Source organism: Bos indicus x Bos taurus, chromosome 7 (assembly GCF_003369695.1).
Source record: "Bos indicus x Bos taurus breed Angus x Brahman F1 hybrid chromosome 7, Bos_hybrid_MaternalHap_v2.0, whole genome shotgun sequence".
Classification (NCBI taxonomy): domain Eukaryota; kingdom Metazoa; phylum Chordata; class Mammalia; order Artiodactyla; family Bovidae; genus Bos; species Bos indicus x Bos taurus.
In genome coordinates this window covers 48,232,316-48,250,170 of record NC_040082.1, presented here as the reverse complement: position 1 = coordinate 48,250,170, position 17,855 = coordinate 48,232,316, and the positions used below count along the sequence as shown (strand labels likewise).

General features: G+C 41.2%; 1 protein-coding gene across 1 annotated transcript in view; it reads right to left on the bottom strand.

The window, feature by feature from the left end:
• Positions 1–4,218: 4,218 nt before the first annotated feature.
• LOC113895136 (proton-coupled amino acid transporter 2-like) overlaps positions 4,219–17,855 on the bottom strand; it is a 28,937-nt gene continuing 15,300 nt past the window's right edge. The window contains exons 7-10 of the mRNA XM_027545914.1: positions 17,329–17,427; positions 11,912–12,078; positions 9,806–9,975; positions 4,219–6,918 (exon numbers count right to left, since the gene is read on the bottom strand). Of these exons, the coding sequence (XP_027401715.1) occupies positions 6,647–6,918; positions 9,806–9,975; positions 11,912–12,078; positions 17,329–17,427 (708 nt within the window). The 3' untranslated portion in view covers positions 4,219–6,646. The remainder of the gene's footprint in view (positions 6,919–9,805; positions 9,976–11,911; positions 12,079–17,328; positions 17,428–17,855) is intronic.

The following is a 17,855-nucleotide window of genomic DNA, read 5'->3' as shown; positions in this document are numbered from 1 at the left end:
CACTTGATTATGGTGTATAATCCTTTTGATATATTGTTATTATGTGTCTTGGAAAAGGTCTTTTTGCATTAAAGTAAGTAGGTTTTCTCTTTACCTCATGGACTTATATATCCACCTCCTTCCCCACGTTTGGCATTGGCATTTTTTGGCATTGCCTTGCCAAAGAATGCTCAAACTACCACACAATTGCACTCATCTCACATGCTAGCAAAGTAATGTTCAAAATTCTCCAGGCTAGGCTTCAACAATACATGAACTGTGAACTACCAGATGTTCAAGCTGGTTTTAGAAAAGGCAGAGGAACCAGAAATCAAGTCGCCAACATCTGCTGGATCATCAGAAAAGCAACAGAGTTCCAGAAAAATATCTATTTCTGCTTTATTGACTATGCCAAAGCCTTTGACTGTGTGGATCACAATAAACTGTGGAAAGAGTTGGGAATACCAGACCACCTGACCTGCCTCTTGAGAAATCTGTATGCAGGTCAGCAAGCAACAGTTAAAACTGGACATGGAACAACAGACTGGTTCCAAATAGGAAAAGGAGTACGTCAAGGCTGAATATCGTCACCATGCTTATTTAACTTATATGCAGAGTACATCATGAGAAACACTGGACTGGATGAAGAATAAGCTGGAATCAAGATTGCAGGGAGAAATATCAATAACCTCAGATATGCAGATGACACCAGCCTTATGGCAGAAAGTGAAGAAGAACTAAAGAGCCTCTTGATGAAAGTGAAAGAAGAGAGTGAAAAAGTTGGCTTAAAGCTCAGCATTCAGAAAATTAAGATCATGGCATTTGGCCCCATCACTTCATGGCAAGTAGATGGGGGAACAGTGGAAACAGTGTCAGACAAAATCACTGCAGATGGTGACTGCAGCCATGAAATTAAAAGACGCTTACTCCTTGGAAGAAAAAGCTGTGATCAACCTAGACAGCATATTAAAAAGCAGAGGCGTTACTTTGCCAACAAAGATCCATCTAGTCAAGGCTATGGTTTTTCCAGTAGTCATGTATCGATGTGAGAGTTGGACTATAAAGAAATCTGAGTGCAGAAGAATTGATGCTTTTGAACTGTGGTGTTGGAGAAGACTCTTGAAAGTCTCTTGGACTGCAAGGAGATCCAACTAGTCCATCCTAAAGGAAATTAGCCCTGAATATTCATTGGAAGGACTGATGTTGAAGCTGAAACTCCAATACTTTGGGCACCTGATGCGAAGAACTAACTTATTTGAAAATACCCTGATGCTGGGAAAGATTGAAGGTGGGAGGAGAAGGGGACGACAGAGGTTGAGATGGTTGGATGGCATCACTGACTCATTGGACATGAATTTGAGTAAGCTCTGGGAGTTGGTGATGGACAGGGAGGCCTGGCATGCTGCAGTCCATGGGGTCGCGAAGAGTCAGACATGACTGAGCAACTGAACTGAACTCCCCACATTTGGGAAGTTCTCAGCTATCATTTGCTTAATAAACTCTGCTCCCTTCTCCTCCCTGGATATCTATTATCCTAATATCAACCTTCCTGAAAAGCACTGGAGAGTTCTTATAGAATTGTGACTGAATTGAACTTAACTGAAATATCTTATTTCCTTTTCATCTTCTACAGATATCATTTCTAGATTTCTATCTTCAAGCTAACTTTCTCTTCTATAAGATCTGCTCTATTACCAGTGCTTTTTAACGCATTTTTCATTTCATTTACTATGTTCTTCAGCTCCAGAATTTCTATGTGGTTCTTTTTTAGAGTTCCAATCTCTTTGGTAAAGTACTCCTTCTAAGTTCATTAAACTACCTTTTATGTGTTTTCTTGTAGCCTGTTTCTTCATGACAGCTATTTATCAACTAGATTGCAATATCCCATCACTTGTCCATGGAGAAATATCTTTCTCTTTTTTTGGTGGTATAATATTATTTTGGTTCTTCATGGTTCTTGATGAACTGTCTCTCTACCTGCACACTGAAGCTAACGTTAGAAGTTAACAGTCCTTTCTTTTGTTTTCAGGTAGGTGGCACCATAACGCAAGGTTTTGGTCTCTCTTAACTTGAGCTGCCCCTGGTTATATTTGAGAGTTGGTACTTTCCAGTCTTTGCTAAGAGGTGTGGCCCTCTGACTTTGTTATTATTCTTGTGGCTCTGGAGTCCTTACTGCCTTGCTTCTGTCAGAGCCACTGTTGTCACTAGGATGGTGGGCATCTTCCCTAGCATCTGTGATCCCGAGTTGCAGGTTTTGCTGCCATGGTGGCGGGCGTGGAGGAGAGCACAGTGAGCTGGGGTCTTGCAGGTGCCTCTACTGTATCTGGTGTTGTAAGGTTTGAGGGCTCCACCATTGCAGACGAAGTGGAGGGCAGGCCTCCTGACCACAGCTGTACCAGCAGCCATAGGTAACTGGGTAACAGTTACAATGGGGCCTGGGACCCTATCCCTCAAGCTACTGAGGCATGCATGACTCCAGCTCATCGCCTTCATCTGCAGATACACCTTCCCTTCTGCTACTGGGTTCTCTGAAGATGTGGACTTAGCTGCCATGGTCAAAAGACTGGGATTACAGGCACCAACTCTGCTGTTCCCTTGGTTCTGCCTCTTCTTTGTGTTTCTGTCTACCCACCTTTAGGTATAAAGGTGTAGAATGTGTAGAATGTGCAGATGTGTAGAATTCTCCCTTGTCTTGTGTGTTGGGCAGAGGCACCTTTATTAAGTTGTGGGTGTTTGGTTGTTGAGAGGGTAGCTCCCCACTCATCCATGTTGCTGGTATCACTCTACTCATTTCATTTTTTGATGACAATCAGTATTCAGGAAAGGTAATGATTTTGCAGATTTTGTTTCATTACTTCTATTTTACTGATTCCTTTTGTGTCTAGCAGCATTCTGTTAATTTTTCTGAGTGTTCCAGTTAATTGTACTGCAAATATTTCTTTCTTACCAAAACTTATACCTTATATTACTTTTTTTGTGTTAATAACATAATGACATCAAACATCCTTTTCTAATTTCACTTTGCTGAAACTGCTTTTAGTGCTTCACTGGTAATTATGATGCTGCCTCAGAAATCACCTTCTTCCTCCTTCTCAGATCATGTTGTTTCTTATCTTTTTATAATATTGAGTTTTCTTTGAAAGTCAGAATTACATCATGAAATTCTATTATTTTTTCTTCCCTTATCTCTAGAGCTACCTACTGTAACAGATTTATTAATGTCAAATCATTTTTGCATTCATAGGAAAAGCTCTATGGTATACTGTTCTTTTAATATGCTGCTAGATCCTATCTGCTATTTTTAAAAGATGCTTGTATTTATGTTTACATTTGGTCATGTTTTTTTATGTGTGTTTTTTCAGATTTTGATATCAGAATCAGGGTATTTTTGTATAAAAAGCAGAGAAGACTTTCTTCTCTCTCTAGGCCTGAAAAGAGTTTAAATAGCATCAGGAAGGATTGAAGGGTGGCTGGGAAACCCTGCTTTGCTCCTGATTCACCATACAGTCTCCAGAAACCCCTCCTTAGTTCATAGCTGATTTATTACTTATAAGGAGAAGCTGTGGGGTTTCTAATTTTTCAAAATGTATAATCCACTGGACACATTTTTTCAATTTTTACTTTAACCACCATCATTCAAAGGTCTCTCCTGGGGTCTACAAAGCAGTGAGGAATGTGGTGGTGCAAAGGTTTCAGGCCTGACCCATTTGTTACTACATGTTTGATCATCAGCAAGTTACTCAGTATTTCAAAATCTATTTTCATAACTAGGAAATAAGAACAATGACACTACACATCTTAGAGTTTCACTGTGAGGATTACATGAGATAATCACATGCAAAACACTTAAGACATGTTCACTGAGGGATGGAAGAATTTTCTCTGATCCTTGATTCAAAAGCAAGCTCCAAAAATTAAAGAATCAGTAGGGTGATAGGACGGAGAAGGCAATGGCACCCCACTCCAGTACTCTTGCCTGGAAAATCCCATGGATGGAGGAGCCTGGTGGGCTGCAGTCCATGAGGTCGCTAAGAGTTGGACACGACTGAGCGACTTCACTTTCACTTTTCACTTTCATGCATTGGAGAAGAAAATGGCAACCCACTCCAGTGTTCTTGCCTGGAGAATCCCAGGGGCGGGGGAGCCTGGTGGGCTGCTGTCTATGGGGTCGCACAGAGTCGGACACGACTGATGTGACTTAGCATAGCATAGGGTGGTAGGGAGGCGGAAGGCTGTGTGTATTGAACAATTTAAAACATTTAATACCTTCAACACTCACACAATTCTAATAGTTGGTATCATCAGTGTTGCTGACAACTACTAAGTTTCCCCAGATTGCTTTTATTGCTTATATCAGTGTCTCTAAATTTATTTTTTCTTTCCAAGATTTAATTTTAGCCAGATTTTTCTATGACAAGATTAACCTGATTCTCTTATACAGTAGGGGCTTGTCCTTGGAGAATAGGAATGACCATTTTTTAACAACAGAGAAAATAATCTTTAACCTAGCAAGGTTGGGTAGGGTAATAGTTGAGCAGAGTGGAAGAGACAAGTTCAGAGAGAAGACCACTTTGCAAAGGCTTTGAACCAATCAGTGGCAGTACTCTGGGTCTTCTACATTTCTGATGTAGATACGACACCCAGCTCTCTGGCCAGGTGGTCTGTGGACCACTGCATAGACTATGAGTGTCCATCTCCCAGCAGGTACTCTGCAGACTGTGGGATCTGGATGGGATCTTGTGTTCACGAAGCATTTTTCTGGAATTTAGCAGGTAGAAAGTAACACACAAAAAGAGGAGACCAGGACTTGGGAACTGGGGTAGACACTCCCCTCAGCCCTCCATACCTTCCCTAGACTGCAAAGGTAGGATGATGGATAAAAATAAATAGGAAAGGGCTTTTGAAAATGTTCTCTTAAATCCGAGGCTGAAATAAGCATGGGCCACTTTCCCAAACCACAGAGACTGTAATGGGAAACATTCTTACTCCTCACTGAATTACAAATCTGCCTACAACATGTCATTTATCTAGATGCCTTTCCTCAATTTTAGATTTTAGGGGGAGGGAGGGAGCAGTCACCAACAGGAAGGTTGAAGTGATGTGTTGGGTTGATGGGCCCTTGGTTGCCAGCCAATGTCAGACATGAGAAAAGGCACGGGTATGTTGAGGCAGCAGGACTGAGTGGAGGAAGGGTCAGATTCAGTGCTGGGAGACCCAAGTTCTACTCAAAATCCAGCTCTAATGGTATCATTGATGGAAAGTTATGCTCAGTACTCCAGAGCAGTTAGTGTCCCCCTGCCCTTATAAGGACCTATATAGTACTAACTCACTTGATGATCTGTCATTATTCCCCAGTGTAGCGAACACTAGCTTGAGGATGCAGATTCTTCTCATTTATTAGTGTCTCCCCTTTAGAGTAATGTATCAGTTAGCTTTAGCTCATAAAACCTTCCACATCTTATGGCTTAAAACTAAAAACATTTATTATTTCTCATAATTCTGTGGCTCATCTGAGTAATACTTATGGTCTGGGCCAATGTGATTGGGGCTAGATATAGTCTAGGATACTTCACTCGTGTCTAGGATGTTGGCGGTCTGGCTGTTCTGGGAGATGCGGCTCAACTGGGATGATTAATTTCTGCTCCACACAGTCTCTCATCCTTCAGTAGGCTAGCCCTGGCTTCTACACCTGGTGCTCTTGGCTCCACAAAGCATGATGATGAATGTTCCAATGCATGAGCCATCACCATTCCTCTGCTTGCATCACATTCTCTAATGTCCCATTGGCCAAAGCAAGTTACAAGGCCATAACATGATTCAAAGGGCAGAGATACAGATTTTACTTCTTGATGGGAGGAGCTGCAACATGACATTGTCAAGAGGAATTTGAGGCCATTTTTGCAATCTATTACAAGAACCTTGAACTTTGCTTGGTGTGTGGTGGGTAAGCAAGAATGCTTGTTGCAAGAATTAAGAGGTTAAAAATAACAAGAATCAAGAGGTAAATAATGAAATAGTGTCATTGTTTAGCTCCTGCCTACCCCCACAACCCTGCCCCTACCATTGGCACATCTACTTTCATGAGGACTGCTTTGTTGAGATCTTTGAACTGGGCCAAAACTTTATCCAGCTGTCGAGAAAGTTTATTGCCCTTGATTTAAACATGATGGCTCTTTTCTGTCTGACAGCTGCAGTTTGCACTGGACCTCTGGATCCTACTGCTTTGATGCTGGAGCTATTCACACTTTGCTGGATTATGGATTATGTCCACTGGAAAAAAGGACACCCTTTACCAAATCACCGTAGCCTTAGCAGGCTGCCCCTCCTTCTGTCAGTCGCTGCCTCTTGGATCCCCCCTGTTGGCTTCCTCTTGCATAGCCCCACTCAAGGTAAGAAATTCATCATGTGAACTGCCAAAAAGTTGGATGGAATCAAGAGCCTTCAGAGGGAGAGCTCTCAGTGTAGGGGAAAGCTAGAGATGGAAAGAAAAGAAATAAACACACAAAAATTTTTAAATTACCACCTAGACCTTATCTTGGTAAGTCCGTGCTTGTTTCACTGTGACTTAGTCCAGAGAAAGGTAAAGCCCCAAAATACAGATAATGCACATAAAAGATATTTGTGTCATTAAGTGTCAAGGTGCTGGTGGAAAGAAGCAGTACCATATTCACTGAATAAAAATAGTGGAGTTGGAAAAGGTGGGAGAGTCTCCTGACTGGATCAGCTCATCTAGGGCCTGGTAGGTCCCCATCACAAAGCCCACGAAGCCCAGGATGCTGATCAGGGTGTCCTTGATGATGGTGATGGGGCTCAGGCCCTCTGAGTAGTAGGTGCTGATCTCCAGGAGGGGTGGGATGATGAAGGCCAGGGCACTGCCACTCAGGGAGCCCACCAGGGAGAGGACCAGGTCCAGGCGGGGGATGAGGATAGCCAAGATGCCTGCAGGAGATGATACAGGATAGATGGAACTTTCTGGGCTTAGCCAAAGTCTTAAATTTTGCTTTAAAAATCCTCTAATTAAAACATATACCAATTGTTTCTTACACATACAGCTACATAAAGAAAAGCTGAAACTCCTATAATACCACCAACCACAGTCACTAAAGGTTACACATTAAAATTATAGTGTGTCTCCTTTCAATCATCTTTCAAATACAGACATTAATAGTATTGAAAAGAAAAACTTTCCCTCTTCTCATTTAGGTTCAGTGTTTGGGGGTCTTTGAATTTAACTGACAACAGGCAGATTAACAGAAGGAAAGACAAGGTTGATTTAGGGTTAGGAAGCCTTCATATGGGGTTTCCTAGGCCATGCAGTGGTAAAGAATCTTCCTGCCAATGCAGGGGATGCAAGAGATATTCGATCCCTGGGTCAGGAAGATCCCCTGGAGGAGGAAATGGCAACCCACTCCAGTATTCTTGCTTGGAAAATTCCATGGACAGAGGAGTCTGGTGGGCTGCAGTTCATGGGGTCACAAAGAGTCAGACATGACTGAGCAACTGAGCACAAACACACACAGCCTTCATATGAACTGGGTCCCTAAACAAAGATAGGGATTTACATACTCACTTCAAAAGAGGAATTAAAGTGGGGGAGAGCTTCTGTGTTATTTAATTAAATTACTTAGACTGTGATGATGGTTAGTCTCTCTGACTGAAAATCTCCCAGAAAGGGGATTTATGGTGCCTGTATTTTTCAGAATATTCTGCTTAATTCACAAAGGACATTTAGATAAGGGTTTTCCCCCGAGGCTGCTTGTACTAATGTTTTTTGTTTAAGATAATTTTCATGCCACAGAGGTACATTTCAAATCTCTACATGTTTAATGATTAAGCTTTTACTTAATAAATAACACTAAACAACAGTGCTGGGAACTGTCCCAGCTGTTTGGAATATATCAATGTACAAAACAGACGAAGAAACCCCTTGCCTTTGTGGAACTAACATTAATAATTAACAGGACTACAAACACCTCTTACTTGCAAACAATTAGAATGAGTAATTACTCACAGGAGAAAGGGGGTCTTCAGTGGGAATAAGATTACAGGGTTCCTTTAAAGGAGTATCTTCTCCAAGATTTACATACATGTCATAAAATGTCTAACAAAGAAACACTTAAAGCTAAAGATCCTGAAATTATATGATTTATAATATATATGTTTTTTGTATGATGTTTTATAGGCCTGGGCTTTTACATTTTTTATTTCACTTGATGGACAATTATCCTGATTACAAGCAAAACACAGAAGCTTCCCCCAGGTCTGCTACAATGGAATGTGGTATAACAGCACAAATCAGGACTGGAAGGCAGGATTCTCCCTGTGTGGCCTTGAGTTAAGTCTCCAACTCTTTCTCAGCTTTTTTCCTCATCTGCCAAATGGGGATGGTGTCTATCCTGTTAGGTATTATTGTTCATACTGCAAATGGTTTTAAAGTCTTAAAGAAGTTAATTCATGCAAAGCACTCAGAAAAGTTATTTTTATTATTACTTCACTATTACTTTATTATTTGTTTTTCTTTTGTCTTTTGGCCATACCATGTGGCATGCAGCATCTTAGTTCCCTGATCAGGGATCAAAATGGGCAAACTCTGGGAGATGGTGAGGGACAGGGAGGCCTGAAGTACTGCAGTCCACAGGGTCACAGAGTCAGATACAACTTGGCGACTGAACAACAACAGGGGTTAAACCTAGGGTGGAAGCATGGATTCTTAACCATTGGACTGCCAGGGAAGTTCCTACTTTATTATTTTTACTTGTTTGCATACGTACTGATTGAAAAGAAAGTGAAAGCATTAGTCACTCAGTCGTATCGGAATCCTTGAGACCCCATGGACTGCAGCCTGCCAGGCTCCTCTGTCCATAGAATTCTCCAGACAGGAATACTGGAGTGGGTTGCCATGCCCTTCTCCAGGGGATCTTCCCAACCCAGGGATCAAACCTGGGTCTCCCACATTGCAGGCAGATTCTTTACTGTACTGATTGGGGCAAATGCAAAAGCTTAAGGAATTGTTATCTTCATATCTAAGGCAAATTCACTGATCTTTCTAGAGTCTCTAATATTCTGTATGGTGGTGTCCCTGCCTCCAAGGACAAACTGGGAATAAATGATTTCAAAGGAAGAAAATCCGTGTCCCGTGATTTATATGGGCTGGTCTAGCACAACAAGAATCACAATTAAAAGGAGCCTTAGGTACAGGGGGCCGGAGCACACACTATGCAGGAATCTCTATCATCTTCACCCCCACTAAAATACTAAAAGTGAGGGGAACCCTGGATCATAGGGCCTAGAGCACAAGGAGGGCTGCCACTGGCCACCATTTTCAACCTCTGTCCTGGAGGTAAACTGTGATGGGTCTGGACTGAGATGACTTGGGTTCAAATCCCACCTCTGGCACTTCCTGCCCAATTGCTTCTCACTCCCTCCTTCAGCTTTCTCATTTAATGGAGAGTTTATCATAGTCCTACGTCATAAGAGTTCCTGCAAAGACTGAAGAAAATATTATGAAATATAGGAGAGAAAGAGCTTAGCTCAGAGGACAGCACACAGTAGGTGTTTAATGAAAGTCAATTCTTTTGTAATTATTACTTGATAAGTTGTTATTCCCTCAAGCTGGACACCAGTAAATCTATCTAATTAGGTAGATGTAAGAATGAAGTTATTCCTCAAGCTTAAATAAAATGAATTACTACTTTGAAAGCCTTAGAATGGCCCCAGAAATGCAGTTACAGTATGCAATTAATGCTGGTTATTGTGACTATCGTCTACCATCTGGCTGATTCCTGATAGCTCTCTGGAAAAACCAGGCGCTCTGCCTTCCACTCACATGTCAGGCTGACCATGGCGAGGCGAATGAACAAGTCCAGAGGCAGGGCCCAGCGCTTCGACACGCGGGAGGTGGCTAAGGGAATGATGATTTCCGCAGGGACGTAGAACTGCAGGGCGTAGGTGCACAGGATTCCAACAATGTAGAGGATCTTGACTGACTGGTACAGCCTGCAGGACAAACCAGAGCAGTGCTCTCAAGGCCAACGTGCTCTGACACCTGGAATCTTTGTACATTAACCTCTGACCTTGGAACAGTCTTGTGGGCAAATGTTTCCTTGTCTGAAAATGATGGGGAGGGACCACCTGCAAGAGGAAGTCACGGAAGGGCATGCAGTGGTAAGAGACAGAATCGTCACAGACTCAAATGGAAGCAGTTGAGAGGGTTACCTCTAAAAAGAATCTCGGGTATGGGTATAAATAACACCTTCACAAACCATTATCACTTGAGGCTGGATTTTAGATTTTAGGAAAGAGAAGTTCAGGCCAGGTACCTTGCTCAGGGAGATACAAGTGATAAGTAGTGAAGACCTGGGTCTAAAAGATCTGCTCCTTTGTAATCTCTGTGTGTTCTTAGGAATTCTCTGGATCCCTCAAAACTGTTGGCATATCAACAAATACTTCAAGTAGGCTGAAAGAACTGCAGAATCCCAAATCCTTGGGGGAAGAGGTAGTTTACAAAGAGGGATAAAAGAAGAGACAGGGTTACTTAGAGGTCTCAGGCTAGGGGCAGAGAGACCACATGATGGGGGGTGTTGAGTGTTATTGATGCCTTTTATGACCTACGGAGGTAAGGCTTTTCCCCTTTAGTTCAATAATGTGGTAGATGCATCTGGCCTGTTGAGTAAACCTGTCTGTGCACACTCAGTCCATTCCTTACAAAGGCTAACTTTCATATTTCTGGGTTTCTTGCTTACACGAGTTCTGTTGCCTGGAACACCCTCTCTACTCCCTCCATCTGTGCAGTCCCCACCTACTTTTTGAAATTCCCAAGGAAGCACTACATGCCAGATGCCTTTAGACATATCCAACGTGATCCACATGATAACTCTGTTTTTTAGAAGAGGAAAATGAGAGTCAGAGAAGTTAAATAAACCACCCATGACCATAAGCTAAGGGTTGGTGTAACTGGGACCTGGATCCAGGGTGCTGCAGTTGTCCTTGTTTGGATGGAGCCATCTCATTGGACAGGATGATCCCCTGTACTCCCACTCCAATGTACTTTTTCTACTGGGGAGTCCTCAAGGCCTCTCCACTATTCTGGAGGGCTTCTTTTTTCATTCCTAAGTTGCATTTGTGTACATACACTATCCCTTCCCCATTTCCATTGGATCACAAGCTGAAAAGATCATGAAGCTCAAAATTATAGTCTGCTCACATCAATACCCTCCCATCACCATGTGTCTACACTTTCATCTGCATGTAATTGGGATACAATAATTGCTTGATGAATGATATTGATCAGCTTGGGAAAGGAGCACCACTTAGATAACTTAAGCCTCCAAGTGACCCTTCAAAAGACAGGTATCTTGTAATGAATGACATGCCTCAGTGTGGGAGAAAATGATGCACAATGTGATAGGGATCATCTATCTATTGAGATACTGCATTATTGAAGTCTGGGTCAGCTAACTGTTGTATGAATTGGGTCACTTAAATATAAACATTTTCCAGGTTCCAATGGTCCTCCCTCATTACTTCTTGTTTTACTACTTTTTCATCCTAGCTACTCTGCAAGACTTGGTAGTACAGTCTTAGTAAATGTAATTGGAGCTGCCCACTGGTTCCTCTCTCTGCCTCTTGGCCTCCGTGCCCCTTTCTTTCTCTCCTTAGGTGACCAAGGACTCTGACTTTCCCCCTATTTTCCTAAATCATGTCCTTCCTCGCACTAAGCTATCAAGGCCTCACTCAACATGGGAGACTGTTGTTGAAGAAGAGCTCCCTGGACAGAGAATCTAGAGCCCAGGGTTCCCGTGACAGCTCTGTTTCTCCTTGTGGATGCCCTCCAGACCTCAGTTTGCCTTCTGTGGAAGGGAGGAGAAAGTGACCTATATGTTCCTGTGCCCACTGGCCCTGAGTCCCCACCACCTGAGACCCATGGAGTTACCAGCAGTTGGGCAGGTTAAGGGTTATGCTGGCCTTGACATCATCTCCAAACCGCAGGTAGCCCAGAGACCCGACACTGACGTAGAGGGCAGTAACGATGGACATTCCCAAAGACAGGATGACTGGGAAGCGGCGGGCATCCTTCATCTTGTTCTCCAAGGGCAGAACCTAAAGAAATACCACAATGTAAGGAGAAGGCAATGGCACCCCACTCCAGTATTCTTGCCTGGAAAATCCCATGGACGGAGGGGCCTGGCGGGCTGCAGTCCATGGGGTCGCTAGGAGTCGGACGCGACGGAGCGACTTCACTTTCACTTTTCACTTTCATGCATTGGAGAAGGAAATGGCAACCCACTCCAGTGTTCTTGCCTGGAGAATCCCAGGGACGGGGGAGCCTGGTGGGCTGCCGTCTATGGGGTTGCACAGAGTCAGACATGACTGAGGCGACTTAGCAGCAGCAGCAGCAAGAAGAAAGGAGGAAAAAGAGGAACATGGGCATCAAGAGGAAGGCATGCCATTTCTGGGAGTATGTACACAAAATCAAAAGTAGGAACATGCACAGAAATTTGTACACCTACATTCACAGCAGCATTGTTCACAGTAGCCACAAGTTCGAGGCACCCCAAATGTCCGCTGATGAAGGAATGGATAAACAAAGTGTGGTCCATACACACAATGGAATATTATTCAGCCTTTAAAGAAAGGAAATTCTGATATATGCCCAACATGCACAACTTTTGAAGACATAAGCTAAATGAACTAAGCCAGTCACAAAATGACAGACACTGTGTGATCCCACTCATTGAAGTAACCCAAGTAGTCAGACTCAGAGTCAGAAAGTAGACTGGTGATTCCCACAGGCCAGGGGAGGGATAAATGAGGAGTTATTGTTTAGTGGGTACACAGTTTTGGTTTTGCAAGATGAAAAGAGATGGATGGTGATGATGGTTGTACAATAATACGAATATACTTTATGTCATTGAACTGTACACTTACGGCTCAGGAAACTCAAGCAGGGGCTCTGTATCAACCTAGAGGGGCGGGATAGGGAGGGAGATGGGAGGGAGTTTCAAAAAGGATGGGATATATGTATACCTATGGCAGATTCATGTTGAGGTTTGACAGAAAACAGCAAAATTTTGTAAAGCAATTATTCTTCAATAAAAAATAAACTAATTTTAAAAAGTTAAGATGGTAAATTTTAGGTACATTTTACCACAATTAAAGGGAAAAAAGGAAAGGCAGGCCTGGAGTCACAAAATGATCCTTGGACCATTCAGAGCTGGAAGAGCTCTGCAGGTTGACCAGACCAAGGAGGTCAACTCCCTGGGTGGCCCAACCTGGCCAGCAAGGGTGCTTTGTTTGGCCACTGTTTGCAGTTTCATTAAGATGCTGTAAGCATACTATGTCGTCTCTCTCTCACTGATTAAGACTAAAAGCCCTGGACAGAATATATTAAGCAACTAGCCATGGACTCTGAAAAATATATAATAGAAGGTGAATTGCTCAAAACCAGTAAAAATGGCCTTTATGGCAATGAGTTTCCTGATTTTTTTTTTCTTCTTGTATCTCCTAGTTAAGGAGAGCCCAAATCCTAGAACTATGTTGTGGATGCAAATGGAAAAAAAAAAATCAAGCAGAAACCCTCTTTCTGGCTGGAAGACCTAAAATAGGGGACCCTGTGGGATGGAGAGCATGGAGAGAATTCCTAGTATTCCTGCTTCCTTTTTACTCTCCAAGCCGTGCCCCCAAGGCAAGTCTCAGGCACAGAGCAACAGTCTGCTATACCAGTGATTGCAGTGGTTACAGAGGCACCTAAAAATCTGAGACACACTAATTCTCTTGGAGCAGAGGAACAGGGAAAAGGTGCTTTGAGAGTCCAAAGAGTAAGAGGGGAGTTGGATTGGCTACATAATTTGTGGGGCCCAGTGCAGAATGACAATGAAGAACCACTTGGTCAAAGGTCAAGAATTTCAGTATGATGAATGCAGGGCATTAAACCAAGAGTGGGATCCTTCTAAAAGGCAGGGCCCCATGTGACCACACAGGCTGCATGCCCATGGAAGGAATCCCTATTACCCTTTCCTCCTTTCTTTACTTTAGATACTCACCCTTGAGTGAGGTCCAGTCACAAGAACTGGATAGACGGGTAGGGAGGCTGAAACCCTGACTTTCTAGCCAGAGGACCAGAAAAAGAAGCTGCTGAATGACTGTGCAGCACACTGGTGAGTGTGCAGGAAAACACAGAAAGGAGGGAGCCAGAGAAAGCGACCCTCTAAATCTGTGGATGAAATCTGGGCTCAGCCCTGAGCTGTACATGTGGAACTGATGTGAAGCATCAAAGGAAAGCTTTTGAGAACTAAACTTTCGTGGGGACCACCATCTGGTCTCTGGGTAGTATAAAGGCAAGGTGAAGCCAAGTATCACTTTAAAGTGATAGAAAACTAGTCTGATATTAAAACCATGGTCTAAGCTGTGATATGCTTATTGAACACTGAGGTTAATACATGGTCTGAACAAAACCAGTGTGCGAAGCAAACTGATCAAAGATTTATACTAAAGAAAGTACAGCTGAAGCTACCCCTGTTCTATACCTTGCATCCTTGTCAATCCTGCAAATAAAACTATGTATGAACAAATACATAAATAAAACCATGATCTCCTGAAGATGGATCAGGACTTGTGGTCTTAATCTAATCAGATTGATTGCTTGCTAAAATAAAAGATCAATATTCTTCAGAGGATTTTACCATGCTCCAGAGACTCATAAAACAATATTCAAAATGTATAGAATACAGTCTATAATTAATCAACATACAAAGAACCAGGAAAATCTCAGCACTTCTCAAGGGATAAGACAACAGATGTCAATCTTAATATGCTCAAATTGTGGAAATATCAAAGACTTTAAAGCAATTATTATAACCAAGTGCTCTGAAGTAAGGGAGAACACTATTGAAACAAATCAACAGACAAAAGTTCTCAGTAAAGAAGCTGAAAGAATAAGAACCAAAGAACCAAGCTGAAATTTTAGAACTGAGAACCCCTATTGAAGGGGCTTCTTAGATATATGTCCATTAAGGGGAAGAAAAAAAGATATATCACACAAATACTAATTAGGACAAAGCTGGAGCTCTAATATGACATGATTTTAAGATAAAGCTTGTGCTATCAAGGTATTTTGGTATTCATGAGAGGATAGACACACTGATCAATGAATCAGTATAGAAAGTCCAGAAACTGACCCATACTCATATACCAATTAGCTTTTTACAAAGATGCAAAGGTAATTCAAATGGAGAGCAGTCTATTCAACAAATGATGCAGGAATAATTGGGCATCCTTTCAAAACTGAACTTCAACATATAAACACTTTTAATGAAAATTAACTCAGAATGGATCATAGATCTAAATGTACAATGAAAACAAAATATTTACAAAAAATAATAGAAAAATCATTGTGACCTTGGATTAGACAAAGCATTTTAGAGAAAACATGAAAAGTAAGATCCATAAATGAAAATTTTTGATATGTTGAACTTTATCAAAGTTAAAACTTTTTCTTTAGAGAAGACACTGTTATGAGACTGAAAAGATAAGCTACAGACTAGAAAAAATATCTGCAAATTACATGTCTAATAAAGGATTTGCATTTAGAATATACAAAGATTTTTAAAGCTCAACAATAAAAGACAACAATTCAGTTTTTTAAAAATTCACAAACTATCTGAACAGGAACTATACTGAAGACAATATACAGCTATCAAATGAGACCATAAAAAAGAGACTCAGAATCACTGGTCATCAGTAAAATGCAAATGAAATTACAATAAAATACCACCACACACCTATTAGATTGGCTTAAATTTAGAAAAACATTACAAATACAGATAAGAACCAGCAAAGATACAAAGGAACTCTTAACTCTTGTACATCTGGTGGTAATGCAAAAATGGTACAGCCATTCTGGAAATCTGTTTGGCAATTTTCTATAAAGTTAAACATACATTAGCATGTGACCTAAAAAATCTATTCTTAGAGAAATGAAAACATATGTTTACACAAAACCCTATATACAAATGCTTACAGTAGCATTACTCATAATCATCAGAAACCAGAAACAACCTAAATGTCCTTCAACAGGCGATAGATAAGCAAATCATGGTACTGCTCATGCGTGGATGTTCAGGGGTAGAAAGCAATGAGGTCCTGATGCATGCAACGATGTGGATGACCTTACATGCAGCTAAGTGAAAGAAGCAAGGCTTAAAAAGTTACATACTATCTGATCCCATATGGATGACATTCTGGAAAAAAATAAAACAATAGAGACAGAACAGAAGGTAAATGCCAGGGGTTAACGGGAGTGGGGGTAAGTGGACTGCAAAAGGGGCAACACAAGGCAGCTTTTCATGGTGGGGCAATTGTTCTGCGTCCTGACTGTGGTACATCTATGACTCCGCATTTCTTGAAACTTACAGCAATGTACATCAAATAAAAGTGAATTGTACTGTATATAAATTAATAGTAAATGTAAAAAGCATAGAGGCACAAAGAGACACAGACTACTCATTGCAAAATAAATGAGTCACAGGTGAGAAATGTGTAGTACAGAGAATACAGTCAATAACTATGTAATACCTTTGAAGGGGAATATAGTCAGTAACTAAGTGATATCTTTGTATTGTGACATTATCATTACTAGATTTATCATGGTGATCATTTTGAAACCCACAGAAATACTAAATTTGTTGTAAGCAACAGGAATTAACATAGTGCTGTAGGTCAAATATAATTAACACTATATATGAAGGTTAAAGTGAATCATAAGTTCTCATCACAAGGAAAAAATTTTTTCTATTTGATTAATTTTATATCTATATGAGATGATGCATGTTCACTAAACTTCCTATGATAATCATTTCATGATCTACATAAGTAAAATCATTATGCCATACACCTTTAAACTTTAACAGTGCTATATGTCAATTATATCTCAAAAAACTGGAAGAAAAAATTATACACAGCACTTTCCTTTTTCAAGTGTGGAAGTAGAGACTGTACAATATTCCACTGTAAATATACTATACTTTCCAAAAACACACTTTTTTATGTTTCATAAAAATCCTGTAACTTAAATTGTACACCTCCATTTATCTTGATTTTTAAAGATTAGGAAATGTATGTTGATATGAAGATAAATGTTTAATAAATGTATTGGGACAGGAATAAAACTATATCCTGACCATTCTAACCTCTCTGCCATGATAACCTGCTTTCTCCTGCTGGTGAAAACTGACCCAAGTGAAGTCAGACGTTAGTTTCTCTCTTGCACACAGAAATCCAGAGCTCCCAGCTCCTGTTCAGAAGGCCATCACCCACAGCACCTGGGAGAGTCTACCTCAATTCAAACCTTACCACACCAATGCTTTCAAATGAAAAAATGGCTGTTCCAAAGAAGAGCGAGTAGGTCTTCCAATTTGCTACCAGTGGCAACTGGCGGGGGTCTGGAATTTCCTATGAGAGAAATACGATAAGACATTTACTCTTAAAGCATGTTTGGGCTCCCTTAAGAGGGAGAGTATTCTGAGAATATAGCTGAATTATAAGAACAAAAAGTTGAATGTCAAGAAATTCATAAAACTTCAAAAGGAAGCAGGCAATAATCAAAGTTGATTTTAACACTGCCCAATACCAAAGAGCCAGAGGAAAGAAAGATTGAGGTATTATCAGAGTATTGAAGTATCAGGATCTCATGGAGGGTGTCTAATTTATCAGAATTCTCCAGAAGAAAATCTTATACAACACAGGTTAGTACTAGTCTAAAGTGCCCAAGAACATTTTGCATGTAGCAGTGGATACAGATGTTGGAAATCACTGCGACCACAGTTACAGTGACATTCTAGGGAGCCCAAAGTCTAGTAAGTTAGCTAAGTATTAAAGTT